The 17,393-nt window shown below is 52.0% G+C and overlaps 1 protein-coding gene across 1 annotated transcript in view; it reads left to right on the top strand.

Annotated features, from left to right (window-relative positions):
* Nucleotides 1-1,467: 1,467 nt before the first annotated feature.
* Nucleotides 1,468-17,393, top strand: part of Ahnak (AHNAK nucleoprotein) — a 31,454-nt gene continuing 15,528 nt past the window's right edge. The window contains exons 1-5 of the mRNA XM_026781325.1: nt 1,468-1,595; nt 11,945-12,049; nt 12,399-12,555; nt 12,995-13,182; nt 14,056-17,386. Of these exons, the coding sequence (XP_026637126.1) occupies nt 12,399-12,555; nt 12,995-13,182; nt 14,056-17,386 (3,676 nt within the window). The 5' untranslated portion in view covers nt 1,468-1,595; nt 11,945-12,049. The remainder of the gene's footprint in view (nt 1,596-11,944; nt 12,050-12,398; nt 12,556-12,994; nt 13,183-14,055; nt 17,387-17,393) is intronic.

Here is a 17,393-nt window from a genome sequence, read left to right on the forward strand (position 1 = left end):
AAGCATGTTAGTGGCCAATTTTCTGCTTTGTCTGTCTTTACATGCCCATACCTGTCTGAATTTCTACCTACATTTCTCCCTTTGGCGTGTCCATTATGTATGTGTCTGTTGTCTGTCATTCCCTCCTGTTCCCCCCTCCCCCCTCCGCTGTCCCCTGTGTGGTAACTGGACCTGGACACAGCCCCCAGGGCTGGCAGGAGACTTGACTGATATTTTTAGCCTGTAAACATGTTTGCCATTTCAGAGGACAGGGCAGGGCTGGTCTCAGCACCAGCCCACTCGTGGTCTTTGAGCTAAGGCGCTCCTACCTCAGGCCAAGGTCTCAGTTCTCCAGCCTTAGGTCTCTTGGGGAGTTTGGCAAGGAAGGGAAACTAGAGTGGGCAGTTGGGTAGCCACTTGCCAGGGAGGGTAGAACTCGCGGGGAAGAAGAAAAAGGGAGGTGTGTGGGGAGGATGTAGCTAGAAGGTCCCTGCAACCCCATCATTAAACATTTAATAAAATCCACATCTAGTTAGAAGTGGCTGTGGGAAATGGCTGTAAATTGGGGAGCTGAACAATTTGCAAATGGGAATATGGGGGAGGGGCTGAGGGGTAGGAGAAAGACTGGAGAGGCAAAGAAAAAGCTGGATCTTGGGTTCCTCCAGGTTAGTGGGGCATGGTGGCTCATGCCTTGAATCCCAGGGAGGCAGAGGCAGGCGAATCTGCGAGGTTACCCTGGTCTAGTCAGTTCCAGGACAGCCAGGGCTTCATAAACTGCTGCCCTCCAAACAAAACAACAAAAACCCCAAAGGACACGAGGACAAGTGTCTACAGAAGAGGTTGAGCAGCCCCATGTCTCGTCCAAGGGCTACAAGCCTGACTCTGGTGCGGCTGCAGCTGCTGAATAGCACCGTGGGTGCATAGGTGACCCCATTCCTGGGGGTTGAAATCTGAGTTTGAGAGCATGTTTTGTAGGAGCTTTGAGACAGTCTGAAGGCGAGAAACGGGCGCGGCTGCAAGAGACTTGGGAACCAAGACGGGAGGCTGGGGCCTGGGACTGAAGTGTCAAAGGTCTGTGTTGAGGCTGGAGGTCGAGGCTGAATCATCTGAGCTTCTTGGCTCTTCCTGCAGAATGGGTTGACGCTGGATCCCAACTGTGAGGGTTGGAGTGAGTCCCTGCTCCTGCGTGCTTCCAGGAATTTCTTGCCGGTGGAGACACACACTGCTCAAACTGGGGTGGAAAGATCCCGACCCGGGACAGGAGCAATAAATGGGATAGGGGAAGGGAAAAGGCGATGCCTCTTCGTCCCTCGCTAGTCTCCCCTCACCAGCCCACTCCCGGGTGGCTTCAGCATTGGTCTCGCTCTCGGGTCCCAGCCCTGCTCGGGCCCCGCCCGGCCCCGCCCTCTCCCCACAGCTCGGGGCAGACCCGCCCGAGTTACAAGAGCCGCCTCCGCGCGCGGGGGCCCGGCCACTTGGAGCAGCTCTGCCGCGGGGACTGCACTGTCCGCCCTGCCAGACCCGCCCCGACTGGGGCTCGCCGTCACCAGCAGTCACAGCACTGCGACCTCGGGCCCTACGTCGGCTATGGCTGCGTCCTGGGACTAAGTCCGCAGGTAGGGAAGCGAAACGCCTGCTGGTGCGGTTCTGGGACTAGGACACCGGTGGCCAGGGAAGGAGGGACTCGGGCGAGGTGCATTTGCGGTAGTGTCACTTGAGGGTTCCAACAGTTCAGAGCAAACCTGGCCGCCTGTGACTGCCGGGACAGGCGACGGGTCACACTTCGGGAGTGGAATATTCTCCCTGGAGTTGGGGCACAAGTCGGGCTAAGTTAGAAAATCGCTTTGATAGATGCTTTGCTGCGCTTTATATTTCTCCCGCGGGTGGACTGTCGTCCCAACTGCACTGCAGGGCGCAGCGTTCCTGGCCTGGTGGCCCCTGTCCCACCCCTCCACTTTGGGGCGGTTGCTCAGAGCGCTGCTGAGTTCCTATTCCATGTTTACTGGAAAAGTTTTCCGAGATCCCCGTGGCAATTCTCCCGCCCCTCCGGCGCCCCGACACCGCGTGTCCCTCTGCTGTCTTTCGCGGCTCTCCACACCTCGGCCCCGAATTTCGCGTCTGGAGTCCCCCTCAGCCCCACCCTGCTCTGTACCATCAGCCTCTCCCTTTCTGGTTCCTAGCGGCGCCTTCGGCAGCTGCCCCGCCCTAGTCTTGCCCCTCCGTGTTCCCAGATCCTGAAGACTCCCTTCTTCCTCCTGGGCGTCGGAGCCTGGAAGTTTGCAGCACGCCTCCCTGCGGGATGGGTGGGAGTGGGGGTGGGGGACATAATTAGGGAGATTCCTGCGCTGGGGTGGGCGGGGAGGGGGGCTGCGCAAGCGACTCAGTCCCCAGAACCTCCCTTGCTCCTTCTAGAGGCGGTGCTTTCTCCCTACCCCACCCCACTCCCAAACTCGTCCGGGCGGGATGGCCCCCGCCCCAGCGCCTGGCTGGACGCCAGCAGCCTGAGGAATGTAGTGGTTGGAGCCGGTGACTAATTCAAACCAGAATTCGGGGGGGGGGAGTGGTGAGGGGCAAAGGGGAGGGGGAAAAGGGCAGTGAGTAGGCGGTGGGGGTCGGAGCGCTGGGCGTAGGTGAAGGACTTCACTGCTCACTCTGGAACCCTCCACTTTTGCTGTGTGAGCCAGCGGAGAGGGCGGGGGGCGAAAGCCTGCTGTGGAGTTGGAAAGCAGCGTGCTTAGGGTGTGTGCAGAGAGCTGTGTTATGTAAGGCTTTCCCATGCAGGGAGGGGATGTGCAGTGTGCAAGGGCCTGGGCTCCTCTGGCCGAGAGCCCCTTGCAGTGTCAGGGCGGGGTTGGTGGGGACACAGAATCTTGGTGGTGCTGGGCTGGCAGCAGGTTTAGCTGTACTTGGTGGTGAGCACTGGAAGACTTTTGGCGGGGACCCGGGGATATCCCACAACTCAAACTGTGCCCTGACAACGAGTGTTACCTATGTGTGTGTGTTGTACGTGCTTGCCTGCACACTCTGTCACTTCTGCACAATGTGAGCACAGAATATTGTGCAAATGGTGCCTGCGTTGGCACCCTGGTTTGGCAGGGTGTGGTCCTGGCCTGTCTCTTCTGAGGCCACGAGGTGCTCCTGGGGTGCTTGTATTCTTAGTGTTCCTGTTCTGGGAGGGGATTTGTAGAAAAGCTTCCCCGGGTAGTTGGGGTCCTTGGAGAGTGACCCGGAATTCCCAGGAAGAAAAGAGCCCAGAGGTCTACTTCTGCCCCAGAACACTGCTGGACTCCCAATAAGGAGTTTTGAAACAGTCTCCCATTAAAATTTAACCTCAATGGCAGGGACCATCTCCACTGCACTCCTTTTCTCACAGAATCCAGCGATTCAGCTGGGTGTTGTCCTCATAGGTGTGTGTGCGCACACGCGCACGCGTGTGTGGTGCGGACAGGAAGATGCCTTGGGAAACATTTAAGGGTCTCCACCTATACTGAGAATAGTTTAGGTGAGTAGAACTGCTTTGGTGTGTCCCATGAGGGACGTCCCTGAGGCAGGGCAGTCCTCTTTTCCTAAGCTGAATGAACCATTGGCTTCCTCCTCTCACCTTGAGAAACTATGGGCTAGGTATGCATCTGGGATGTCGAGTGTGCAGACTGTGAGGTAGCAGGGAACCCCTCATTTAAGGGCACTTCCTTGCTCCGAGCTGAGATACGGGGCAAGGGAGTGTGAGGAAGGAACTGGAAGCATGGGGGTTGATCTAGTAAAGGGCCCTGGGTGCTGATAGGGATGACATCTGGAAGATATCTGAACCCCTTTCTGAGTCTCTTGTCCCTAAGAGAAGCAAGACATTCGGGAAGCTGCGGGAGTCATTCGAGGCTTAGTGCTTGGTAGTATGGAGGTCAGCAGCAATGCAAAGGGCTGAGGAGAAGCCAGGCATGGTCCAGGAAAGGACAGGAGAGATTGAACCAAGGAGCTCTGTGGAAGAAGAGTAGCATTAGTCAGGGCAGGGAATGAGCTGTGGAGCCCCAGGTCATTTCAGACGCAGGGAGGCTCTGCTTAGAGATTCAGAGCGCCACTACTCCTGACTCCTCTGCGCCACTTGGAACTGTCTGGCGGGTTCTGGCCGAACACAGCACTCCGAGCCTGAGGAGCTGGTTTGAGGAGTTGGGGTAAAGCTGTGGGGGTGGAGGAGTGTGTGGGGCATTGGGGTGTGGTCACTGCCTTTTTCAGAACTTGGGAACTGCCTGGAGACAGACAAGAGAGGCAGACTGGGAGAGCTAGTCTGACTTCTGAAGGGCTCTTTGCCTGGACGCCCCCAAGATTGTCTCCTTGGGGCTGGCCTGACCATGTGCCATTCAGCCTACAGGAAGGGAGGTGGCTGTCAATTTATAGTGAGCATTACAGGCCACAGCAGTGCTGAGTGCCTAGGGCTTTCTGCTCTCTTTGCCCCCTTCAGGCGTCAGCCAGGCTCTCAGGAGCTTGCAGTTCCCTGGATTTGACCACCAGCTGCTTTCCAAAGTCTTCCGGACCATAGCATCACCCATACCTGAGTTTGTCCAAAAAGTGTCAGCATGGGGCGTGGTACTACAGACTGTTTCTGTGAGATGTCTGTGTGCGCTTTGATGAAGCTCCCCTTTCTCTCTCTGGGCTCCAGATCTCATTGGGGCTAAGGCTCAAATAATTGGTCTTGTGTGGGTCACTGTTTGCATTGCAACCGGGGGTCATGGTTCCACTGTGGTCTCGAGTCTCTGTGTTTGTGTTACTGCCCCCGAGAAGATGGCCTGTTGGCTGTTCACGGGCACTCATACTGTGCTAGGCCTGGATGTGTCACCTCTGTCTGCCTGGGACTTGGAGGGCAGAGGCAATGGCTGCTTTGGAGTGGAAGCTCCTTGTCTGTGTGCAGAGACTGCAGTTAAGGAGCGAAGTAAGCTCCTTTGTCCTGTGTGGGCCCAGGCCTTGAAGTTTGTGTCCCGAGGCCTTCAAGAAGGATAGGGCAGCCTTGGGAGTAGAGTCCCCACACATGGTGGTTGAGCAGCAATGCATTGCACACAGCCTGTCAGGGAGCGGCATCCTGCCTGGTCCCTGGGGGCTGGAACGGAGGTTCTGGGGGAAGGGGAAGTGCCTGGAGCTGATCCTGGCTACGTGTCCTGGCTCTCGGCTGTGTGTGTGTGTGTGTGTGTGTGTGTGTGTGTGTGTGTGTGTGTGTAGCCACCGCCTTTTGAAGACCTGGCCCTGAGTCTTTCACTACTTGGCCTGACCACTGGGGGGCGAACATGCAGCACCTCCCAGAGAGCTGGGTGGGGCCCAGGGTATATTCCAAAAGCTAATCTACCCCCCCAGGCAACTCAAGATACTTATCCCCTTGGCTCCTCAACTGTAGGACATTGCCCTCAGAGTTACTGTCTTAATCCCAGCTGCTCTGGCAAAGGCCAAATCTTCCTTGACATTGTTGCCAGATAAGGAACTTCCACCTAGACACTGTGATGCCGTCCCCAGTCTCTGGCACTGGGAGAGGTGGAGAGTCCCCTCCTGGTCTCCTGGATAGGGGAAGGAGAGGGACTATCCCTGCTGGAAGTGAGAATTTAGAGTTTCGGGCCTTGTGGCTTGTTCCAAGAGTTGGTGGTGGGAAACGTCTGTGATCGGAGTAGAGAGAAGTGGAGGTGGAGATCGGAAGCAGTCGTAGGGCCGGGGCATGATGGTGCACGTCTGCCTTTTAATCCCAGCACTCACGAGGCAGAGGTAGGCAGGTCTCTGTGAGGCCAGCCTGGGCTACAAAGAGAGTGCCAGGACAGCTAGGGTCGGTACACAGAGAAACCCTGTCTCAAAAAACAAACACAAACAATGGAAAAGAAGGAGGAGGAGGAGGAAGAAGAAGCAGCAGCAATCATGGGACTGGTTATGACTGCTTTAGAGGTCAGTGTGCAAAAAGCCCCAGCGTGATGGGGAAAAGGAGGTGAGAGTGGGGGGGCTATGGTAGGAGCTGTGGGCTGGATCCGCACCACTTTCCTCCTGTGGCAGGTAGCACGGCCTAGCCTTGACAGGTGCACACACAAAAAGGGAGGCGCACACCCAGGGACCCAGCTTTACTAGGAGAACAGGTGACAGGTATCTGCTGAGAGCCACGAAATCTGACCACCGAGGACTGCCTGAGCTGGGAAGGGTGAATGATGAGGCTGATGAGGGTTTCTGTGCTCTGCATATGTGTGTGTCCCCTTAGGTGTTTCTCTGAAGATCTTTCCAAGATCCAGGTCGCTGGGTCTTGTTGGTCTAATTCTCTTTGATTGTTTTCTCCGGAAAGTTGACGGTGCCCCCATTGTGTCTAGCTAAGTAGCCTTGTTTGTCTGAACTTAGATATTTCTGCCTAAGCCTCCTGAGGATTATAGGTGGCATGGGACACAAGGTCCATCCCTGTAAAGTTTTTTTTTTTTATGTTGGTTTATTTTGGCAGGTTCTCATTATGCAGGCAAGGCTATCCTTGAACTCACTATGTAGCCCAGGACGGGTTGGAACTTGCAGTGATCCTCCTGGCTTAGTGCTTAAGGGCTGAGATTACAAGTGTGCACCATTATGGCCGTCTCTGCTAAACATTTGTTTTTCTTGTTTTGTTATAAATGTGTTTCTGTGTACTTACATGTGTGCCCTCACGCTGTGGCACATGTGTAAGTGTTTGAGAACAATTCACAGGAATCAGTTCTTTTCTACTAAGTGTGTTCTGCTGATGAAGCTCAGGTTGGGAGCTAGACAGAAAATCTCCATTTGTCTTCTACGTATTAACCCAAGAGAAATCCAGAACTAGGTTCTGGGAAGTTCTGGCTTCTGGGAAGCTTGGGATTCCTGACCCCTGGCACCATAGCCTCAAAGAGACCCAGAATCAAAGGCCCCTTAAATGCTGGGCGCGGGTGGGGCCATCATGAGGCTGGAGGGGCACAAGAGGGGAGGCTTTTTTCCATCTTCTGGTGGTTGCCTCTCTAGCTCCCAGTCTCCCCTGCTCCAGCCTAGGCCTTGCTTCTGTGTATTTTCTTTATGGGTCTTTCTCAGAAATTTCTTTCTTTTCTTTTCTTTTTCTTTTTTTTTCTTTTTTAGTTTGTTTAACTCTGACTATTCTGGAGCTTGTTTTGTAGAATGGACTAGTCTCAAACTCACAGAGATTTGCCTGCCTCTGCCTCCTGGGGGCTGGGATTAAAGGTGTACACCTCCACCCCTGGCTCTCAGGTGTTTCTGTGTCTCATCCTATATATATATATGTGAATTGGTCTTGGGTGAAGACTGCTGGATTGGGGCCTGTCTCCATATCTCTAATATAAGGTTGCGAATTCTTGCCCTCCAGGGTTGTTTGTCCAGGAGATGGGACCCTAAGTAGAGAAGTCAGCAGTACAGCACGTGGCATGCAGTGCTCTGCAGAAGTCTTTCTCTTAACTAGCGATGGCGGGGTTTCCTTCAGCGTGCAGCTTTCTCTTCCTCTTTGGGGAGTGTTTATGACAGGATATCATACATCTGGGTGTGTCTCCCTTCTATGACTCTCCAACCCCTTGCTTGATTTTGAGTGTCAGGGCTTTCCCTCTGGCGGAGGTCTCTAATCCTAGCCATGAGTCATTATGTTCTTGGGGTGGGTACTGCTTGTCCCTGGCAGGTTAGTTAGGGCTTGTGGGTGCTGCAGTGCTGGAAGGTTCTGTCATTGAAATCCCCCCAGATGCAGGTGCAGTTCCTTCTTCCACGCATATCCCCTTCTGCGTGCAGACTGTGCTAGTCAGGCCCAGTGCTCTGTGCTCTTCTAGTGTAGGTCTTGTCTTCAGATCTGGTCCAATTCAGCCATTGAGACCCTAGACCTTGTCACTCAGAGTCTTTGTGTCAGTTCCTGTCACCTTGACATAGACATTGGCTATCTGTAGCTGCAGTAGCAATTGCCCCGAGCTCTCCTCTGCGGAGAGAAACGGGAAGGCCTAGTCCCTTGGTGACAAAGGGGAGAGAATGCTCTTCTGGAGGTCACCCTTGCCAGGAACTCTCTGCTTTTGGGCATCGTCTGTATCTGCTCAAGTATGGCCCCTGTGGAAGCGGGCACAGGCAGAGCCTTGCTGCTGCATGGAATTTTGAGGTTCTGAGTTGCAGGATGGGGTGTTCTGTCATGGCATTTGGCCTGAACTGTGCCCTAGCCCCAAGTACTTTCTATTTTTTATCTAGAGCACCCTCACCGCCTCACTCCAAATAGCCTTCTGCCTCGGGGGTTCTCCACTCCAGCCCTGCTCATCAGAAAGGATACCAAGGCCATCTCTTGGGCCACGGGAACGGAGCTAGCAGAGCTGAGTTATAGGGCTTTAACAGTTCCCTATTAGCCTCCGTGTACCTTCCTTTCCCATATGTGAGTGGCAGCCAGTGCTGTTTTCTAGAATGTCACTGTAGGGGAATTTTTGCATATCCTTGCTGCCAGAAATGGCAGTGGTAGCCACACGTGGCTGCTAGGCACCTGTAATGTGGCTAGTGGAACTACATTTTTAACTTCAAGCTGGGTGTGGCGGTACACCTTTGCAATCTCAGAACTCAGAAGGTAGAGGCAGAAGGATCAGGATGTTTAAGGTCATTCTCAGCTACACTGGAGAGATGGCTTGGGGGCTGGGGGGTGAGGACTATTTCAGAGACCCCAAGTTCGACACCTAGCATCCATGTTGGGCCGTTGCAACCACCTGGAACTCCAGTTCCAGGGGAATTTGACACCTCTGGTCTCATGAGCACGTACACATACATATGAACATAAAAAATTAAAAATAATTTAAAATTGGGAGCAGCCTGGCATAGTAGTGCAGGCCTTTAATCTCAGCACTTGTGAGTTTGAGGACAACTTGGTCTACAAAGTGAGTTCTGGAACATGCAGAGCTACATAGTAAGAATTCATCTCCAGAAAAAAAAAGGGACTGGTGACTTTAAGCTAGGCAGTGGAGGCACACATCTTTAATTCCAGCACTTGGTAGGCGAAGGCTGGCAGATCTCTGAGTTCAAGGCCGCCTGATCTACACAGTGAGTTCCAGGACAGCCAGGGCTACACAGAGAACTCCTGTCTCAAAAACAACAAAAAGAAATCGAGTTGTTTATTTATGTGTCCACGTGTGCCTGTGTGTGCCACATATGTGGAGGTGTGCAGGGAGGCTAGAGGGCATAGGATCCTTGGAGCCGGACTTACTGGCTGGTGGTAGCGAGCCACCTGACAAGGCTGCTGGGAACTAACTCAGGTTCTCTGGAAGAGCAGCAAACATTCTAAATTCACAAGGAGCCACCTCTCATCTGGTGGGGAAAATACCACTATAGCTTAATTATCTGCCTAAAATTATTTTATTTTTGACTTCTGGAGACAGGTTCTCATTAAGCTCAGGTCACCATTAAACTCTGGATCTTCCTGCTTGCCCACTTGAGTGCTTGGATTATAGGTGTATAATCTGTTTAAATTTAAATTGCCACATGCGGCTACCATGTTAGTAGCACACATTTGTCCCCGTTCAAGCCCCAAAGGCTTGTGATGAGTGACTGAACTGTGAAGAATTCCCCCAACCTCCAAAGACCATTTTTGGATTTCCCTGGAGGCCTGACTTAACCTAACCATGTGGGAGGAGAGGGAGGAACATCTGGGTTTGCTACAGGTTCCACTGGTGGAGGGCAGACCAAGAGCTGGGGCCTAGAAGCAGAAAATTGGGCCATGGCCACCATGGCCTCACACCTCTCATGTGCATCCCATGTCTTCCGGGCCTAGATTTGAAGAGAAGGAAGCCCTTCCTGGCTGTGTCAGGATAACAGAGCTGTAGCATGGACTGAGTGGTTTCTGTTCTCAGGGGTGGAGAACTTTTCAGAATTACTTCTCCTCTAAGTAGCCTACGGAGTGAAGCATACAGCGAGTTGGTCCTCAGCACTCTTTGCATCTAAAAGACCCTTGTCCTAGGGCTCAAGCTGGAGAAGGGGAGCTGTGGCAGGTCCTAGCCCCTCTGCTCCTTGGCGGCCTGGCCTAGGAGGCTTTGCATTGACTAGATTTTAGGCGTGACCCTGTGCGTGTCTGGAACTGTTGCTTCAGACTGCAGTGACTCACCGTGGAAGGGGGGGTGGAGGGTGGGGCCCCCATGTGGGTGAGTGAGCTGGCTCTCTTTCTCCTCTGCTGGCTCAGCACTAGGCTGTTTAGCTGAGCAAGGGGCCCTGCACAAGGAGGAAGACAGGGAAACCTGAAGGGGTGGCTTCAGTTCTTAGGGGTCCAAGCTAGAGACTTTTGCTCTTCCTTCTTCTTAGGCTGGCTTCTCAGTGTTGGTCTGGGGCCAGGGCAGAAGGTGCCAGTTTCGAGTTGGGAAGAGTCAGTATGACTTTCCTCTTAACGTGGCCTCTTCTGCCTGCTCGGAAGGGAGGGGGTGTTTCCCTAGCTTAAGCCTGTGCCAGCGGGTCTCTCTCCCGTCTTTGCTCAGACTCTAGCCAGCACCTGTGCTGTCAAGTAGGCTCATGATAAATGCTGCATTTATGAGTTTGTTGAGTTTGAGAACAGGTGTGGTGATCTGGGGTTTATATTTGTGTTTCTATTTTATCCATGTTGGTATCTGCCTGAAACTGGACCTGCTAAGTGCCATGGGTTTCTAAGAGTCACAGTCCCATCCTAGAGGCCGATTCCAGCACCTTGGGTGTCCCAATTATATTTCATTGCCCTGATAAGCCTCTTAAGATTTCTGGAACATTATGGAGCCCAGCTGGTCACACCCAGAGTCTCTTGCTTATCATTTGTGCTGGGACAGGACTCTGAGTCTTTTGAATTTCTGTATCTGGCACATGGCGTGCATTCAGTAAGTGTCTAGAGGATGCCTGAGTGACGGGAGGTAACAGCCCAATGCAGTGTACAATTAAGTGCTGGGCTGGGCTGTGTGCCCTGATTGGTATCCTTTATAATATCTAGTGCAGACTTGGGCATACAGGAGGTGCTCAGTATGCATACATTTATTGATTGGTTGACAAATTTCTGGATGTAAACAGTTTCAGGGTGGGGCTTTGGGTGAGGCTCACCACAATTTATAGAGTCCCTCATACAATTTCACAGGTATGCTTTAGATGGCTGCCAGTGCCATTTTGTGTGGGTGGCTGTAGTTGGTTCATCATTATATCCACCATCCTTCCGGGTGCCTTCCCAGGGTACCTCTGCAGCTGATAACTCATCTGGTGGCAAGGAGGAATGCCTTTACCTATGGAGTCTGGCTCAGGGCCCAGTGCGGGCAGCCAGATGGCCTTTGACTCACCATGGTCCTTGACTCACCACAGGCCTGAGTTGGGTTCAGCTTTGCTTCGGTCTTTTGGCTTTGGGAGTCTGGGAGAGTGGAATTGTCTTTTTTTAGGTCAGCTGGAAAGGGTTCCTTTTGGTCCTGAGGGCCAGGCTAGAGATGGTAAACTGAGTCACTGTCAGTGTGGTGGGGAACAGCAGCTTTGTGCTTGGAGAATGGTCTTACATTACTGAAGAGGTGAGACTCAGTGTGGTATAGGGGAAAGACCCACAGAAACACAAGCTAGGGCATGGCATCAGCATTGTTTGCACTCCAGGCAAACTGGCCTTTCAGAGTCTCAATCTCTCTGCTTGTAAGGTGGGACCAGCTATTCTAGAGAATGATGAACTTGGGTTTGTTGTGGAACCTCCATGGACCAGCTGCTGTCTTCTTTCAATCTGTATGGAACTCTTACCATTTCCACATTCACAGCCAAGGAAACAGGTTCAGAGAGGTCAAGTGTCCTTGGCAAGAGTCCTATAGCTAGGAGGATGCAGCCAGTGGTGGAGACCTGGTCTAGTTTCCTTTAGCTTCGTTTTCTGTGGCAACAGACCTCAGAGTCATGTAGTTGCTGGCTGTAGTAGGGACCTGACTGGAGTTTTGGCCTGGCCTGGGAAACGGCATCTCTCTATCATTTGGGTGGCAGCTCATGGAGGTTTTGAAAAGCCAAGTGTGAGCATCACGGTGAAAATTTTTCCTAGGTTGTGTGACTGAGTTTCCCAAAGAGAGAGAGACTGATAAAAGAAGAGAAGAAGGAGGGGCGGGCTCCTGGCAAGGCGTTCGCTCCTGAACAGAGTCCTGCAAAGGTCAGTAGGTGGGATGGTGCAGAGGGATGGGGGTTAGTATGGGGGACACTGGGTATTTGATGTAGCATTTGGAACTTTCCCTGGGTGGATCAAAGGGCCGGTTACCCCCTTTCTATACTCTTTATTGTGTATTGGGAGAACTTCCACAGTGGAAAAACATGATACAGATCACCCTCCTACCCAAGGAACCCCTCACTTGGCAGGTGAGCCAGGGATGAGGGAGCAGGTGCATGGCGCTTGTTTTCCACTCCCTGGGTGAGCACAGCCCCAAAGATTTCTGCCTTTCTCATGCTTTTCTACCCCCCATATCTCCCGTGACCAGTGCTCTTGTTTTTTCGCCTCATCCCAGATGGAGAAGGAGGAGGAGACAACTCGGGAGCTGCTGCTGCCTAACTGGCAGGGCAGCGGCTCCCACGGACTGACCATTGCCCAGAGGGATGATGGAGTCTTTGTTCAGGAAGTGATGCAGAACTCCCCTGCGGCCCGCACTGGGGTGGTCAAAGAGGGTGAGTCTCCCCAAGATAGTGACTGGGCACTGGGGGGTGAGAGAGGTTACTAAAAGGAAGGACGGGAGGTGGGGGAGCAGGCAGAAATGCCCAAATGGCTGTGGAAGGCTTGGGTCCAACAACATAAAGATGGTCAGTATCCAAGCCTTGTTCTTTTTTGCCTACTCTGTGTCTTGCTTGTGAATATGAGGGGAGGCAGTTATGAGGAGTCCTGGAGACCTTGCCTTCAGATCCGAGTCTTCTCCCTCACCAGCTCTGCAGCTTTGTGTAAAATAGTTGGCCTTTTGAGCCACAGTTTCCTCATCTGTACAAGGAATGGGCAATACCATGTCTGCATGGTATTCACAAAGCTAAAGGAAAGGCAGTTTTAGCGTCTGTTATGTGGTACTTTCTTGAGCCCTGCATGTCTTTTACCTAATTGTTGTACTTCCTTACTTAGGGGACCAGATTGTGGGTGCCACCATCTACTTTGACAACCTGCAGTCTGGTGAGGTGACCCAGCTGCTGAACACCATGGGGCACCACACTGTTGGCTTGAAGTTGCACCGTAAGGGGGACCGTTCCCCTGAGCCTGGACAGACCTGGACTCATGAAGTCTTCAGCTCCCGTAGCTCCGAGGTGGTGCTGGTGAGTTCCTGGTGACCCACCTTTGCTCTGAGCTTGCCATAATCCTGGTGGCCTCCTGGCCTCACTTCCTGAGCCTTCTACTTGTGTCCTGAACCTCTGCTAATTCCATCTTCTTCTTTCATCTCTTTCTGACTTCTCTCTGCTGCTTTCTTCCTGCCTATGTTGTGGCATGCGGCTGATTCTGTTCTTACAAGTATTGTGTTCTTTCGGTCTCTTGAGACTGTGCCATGGCTTGGGAACTAGCTCAAGTGTTGGGGGCTTAGATGCCAAGGGGAAGGCCGACTGCTTTACTAGAGTTTTGGAAGCGCTTTCACTGGTGTTCAACCTGCCTCTCTACTTTCTGTGCGGGAGAAGATGAGCAGCGCGGGGCTCGTGGGAAAGGCTTCTTTACTCCTCATGGCTTGCTTATGGAATAAACCATGTGTCCTAATTGTGGAAGTATTCCCAAACACAGCCAGGACTTCAGGCTTCACAAATGCTCCAGTATGCAAAGGCTCTTGGGAGACCTTAACCAAGCAAGTCTGCAAGTTGAGAGTTGAAGGATGAAGGGTCTGTTTGGGATGGGTCCCTGGAACAGGTTGATTTGAGGTACCACTGGGTGGTAGAGTCTCTTCCTGGGAGCACAGTTCAGGAATCTATGACCTTTGCTTTCCAGAATTTTCTTCCAGATAGTTTCTCTTTTCCTCTTGTAATGTGACTGTCAGCCCCTTTCTTCAGTCCCCTGTGTTCTGTCCCAGGAGACTCTCTGGAATTCTGTTATGTTCTGAGCATCTTTGAGAAACAAGCAACCCTGTTGTTGGCTAGGCTGCGGCCAGGCATCTGCTAACTCAGGCAGGCTTTGCTGCAACTTCTGCTGGGCGTGTCTTTCTGCAGAGCGGGGATGATGAAGACTACCAGCGCATCTACACCACAAAGATCAAGCCACGACTGAAGTCGGAGGATGGCGTAGAAGGGGACCTTGGGGAGACCCAGAGCCGTACCATCACAGTGACCAGAAGGGTCACAGCCTACACTGTGGATGTGACCGGTCGGGAAGGAGTGAAGGACATCGACATCAGCAGCCCTGAGTTCATGATCAAGATACCAAAGCACGAAGTGACTGAAATCGCCAACACAGATGTAGAAATCCAGTCTGGGAAGACGGTGATCAGACTGCCCTCAGGATCGGGGGCAGTTTCTCCAACCCCTGGCTCTGCCATGGATGTCCGGGCAGGGGCCATTTCTGCTTCAGGACCAGAGCTCGAACGTGCTGGCCAATCAAAATTCCAGGTCACCGTACCTGGGATAAAGGTGGGAAGCCCCGGCATCAATGTCAGTGCAAAAGGCTTGGACTTGGGTGGCAAAGGAGGGATCCAAGTTCCAGGGGTGGACATTTCGTCTTCTCTTGGGACTGGCTCAGTACAGGTACAGGGTCCTTCCCTCCAGAGTGGTGATATTGGGAAAATTAAAATCCCAACCATGAAGATGCCAAAATTTGGTGTCTCAGCAGGCCCGGAGGGTCAGATACCAGAGGCAGGGCTGAGTGTTTCCGCACCTGAGTTCTCTGTGGGGCATAAAAGTGACAAGTCAGGTTTGGCTATTGGTGGGAGCATTCAGGCCCCTCACTTGGAAGTCAGTGCCCCTTCTGTCAATATTGAGGGCCTTGGGGGGAAGCTGAAGGGTCCCCAAATCACTGGGCCATCACTCGAAAGTGACTTAGGCCTGAAAGGTACCAAGCTGCAGGGGAACATAGGAATGGATGCCTCTGCTTCCAAAACTGAGGGCAACATCACTGGTCCCAGTGTGGAAGTTGGAACCCCTGATGTCAACATTCATGGGCTAGGAGGCAAACTGAATTTGCCCAAGATGAAAGTCCCTAAATTCTCTGCATCAGGTTCCAAGGGAGAGGGAGTTGGCGTTGATGTGACAGTGCCCACAGGTGAAGTGACTCTTCCTGGGGTCTCTGGGGATGTTAGTCAGCCTGAGATTGCCATTGGTGGGCTAGAAGGGAAGATAAAGGGTGCTAAAGTCAAGACACCTGAAATGATTGTCCAGAAACCTAAAATCTCCATGCAGGATGTGGATCTGAGCCTTGGGTCTTGTAAACTGAAAGGCGATATGAAGGTGTCTGCTCCTGAGGTCAAAGGTGATGTTAAAGGCCCTCATGTGGCAGTTAAAGGCCCCAAAGTAGACATAGAGACACCAAACTTAGAGGGGACCATGACAGGTCCCAAGCTCAGCAGCCCTTCTGGAAAAATAGGGGCCTGTAGGATATCTATGGCAGATGTAGACCTAAATGTAGCTGCGCCTAAAGGGAAAGGGGGTGTAGATGTTGTGCTACCCAAAGTAGAAGGGAAAATCAAAGTCCCTGAACTTGATGTCCAAGGCACCAAAATGGATATTAGTGCCCCAGATGTGGAAGTGCATGGCCCAGAATGGAACTTGAAAACGCCCAAGATGAAGATGCCCAAGTTCAGTGTCCCAGGGGTCAAAGGAGAAGGCCCAGATGTAGATGTGGCTCTACCGAAAGGAGACATCAGTATTTCAGGGCCTAAGGTCAACATAGAAGCCCCAAGTGCCAACATGGAGAGTCTGGGGGGCAAACTTAAAGGTCCTGATATTGATCTTCCTGAAGTGAGTGTCAAGACTCCAAAGGTTTCCATACCTGATGTAGATCTGCACATCAAAGGCGCAAAGGTGAAGGGAGAGTGTGATGTCACAACACCAAAGCTTGAGGGTGACCTGAAAGGCCTCCAAGTGGACGCTGATGCCCCAGAAGTGAATGTTCATGGCCCAGACCTGAAGATACCCAAGATGAAGATGCCCAAATTCAGTGTGCCAGGGTTCAAAGCAGAGGGCCCAGAAGTGGATGTGAATCTGCCCAAGGCAGATATGGACATTTCTGGGCCTAAGGTGGAGGTCAGTGCTCCAGATGTGAGCATTGAGGGACCAGAAGGGAAACTGAAAGGACCTAAGTTTAAAATGCCTGAAATGAATATTAGAGCTCCAAAGATCTCCATGCCAGATGTGGACTTACACTTAAAAGGCCCCAGTGTAAAGGGAGAATATGATGTCACCGTGCCAAGGCCTGAAGGTGAGATTAAAGTTCCTGATGTTGAACTTAAAAGTGCCAAACTGGACATTGATGCCCCGAATGTGGATGTTCAAGGTCCCGAATGGCACATGAAGATGCCAAAGATAAAAATGCCCAAGTTTGGTATGCCAGGCTTCAAGGCAGAGAGTCCAGATGTGGAGGTGAATCTCCCTAAGGCCAACATTGATGTCTCAGGACCCAAGGTAGATGTCAAAGCACCAGATGTGAACATTGAAGGACCTGAAGGAAAACTGAAGGGTCTTAAGTTGAAGACGCCTGAGATGAATATAAAGGCCCCAAAGATCTCCATGCCTGATGTAGATTTGCATATGAAAGGCCCCAAGGTAAAAGGAGAGTATGATGTCACAATGCCAAAGATTGAAGGAGACTTGAAAGGCCCCAAAGTAGATGTCAGTGCTCCAGATGTTGACATTCAGAGTCCTGATTGGAACTTGAAAATGCCAAAGATTAAAATGCCCAAATTTAGCATGCCTAGTCTCAAAGGAGAAGGCCCAGAGTTGGATGTGAACATGCCCAAGGCTGATATGGACATTTCTGTACCAAAACTAGATATTAGTGCTCCAGATTTGAACCTTGAAGGACCTGAAGGGAAGTTGAAAGGCCCCAAGTTTAAGATGCCTGAGATGCATTTCAAGGCTCCAAAGGTGTCTCTACCAGATGTGGACCTGGACCTCAAAGGACCCAAAATGAAAGGAAATCTAGACATGACTGCACCAAAAATAGAGGGAGAGATGAAAGTACCTGATGTGGACATCAAAGGTCCGAAGGTAGATATTAAATCACCAGATGGGGAAGGTCAGGGCCCAGACTGGAGCCTGAAAATGCCAAAGATGAAAATGCCTAAGTTCAGTATGCCTACTCTCAAAGGTGAGGGTCCAGATGTGGATGTGAACCTGCCTAAGGCTGACATTGATGTCTCAGCACCCAAGGTTGACATTGAAGGCCCTGATGTGAGCACTGAAGGACCAGAAGGAAAGTTGAAAGGTCCTAAGTTCAAGATGCCTGAGATGAACATCAAGGCCCCTAAGATCTCCATGCCTGATGTGGACTTAAACTTGAAAGGCCCCAAAGTCAAGGGGGATGTGGATGTGACAGTGCCCAAGCTAGAAGGTGAAAT

This window comes from Microtus ochrogaster, chromosome 8 (assembly GCF_000317375.1).
Source record: "Microtus ochrogaster isolate Prairie Vole_2 chromosome 8, MicOch1.0, whole genome shotgun sequence".
In the NCBI taxonomy this organism is placed as follows: Eukaryota; Metazoa; Chordata; class Mammalia; order Rodentia; family Cricetidae; genus Microtus; species Microtus ochrogaster.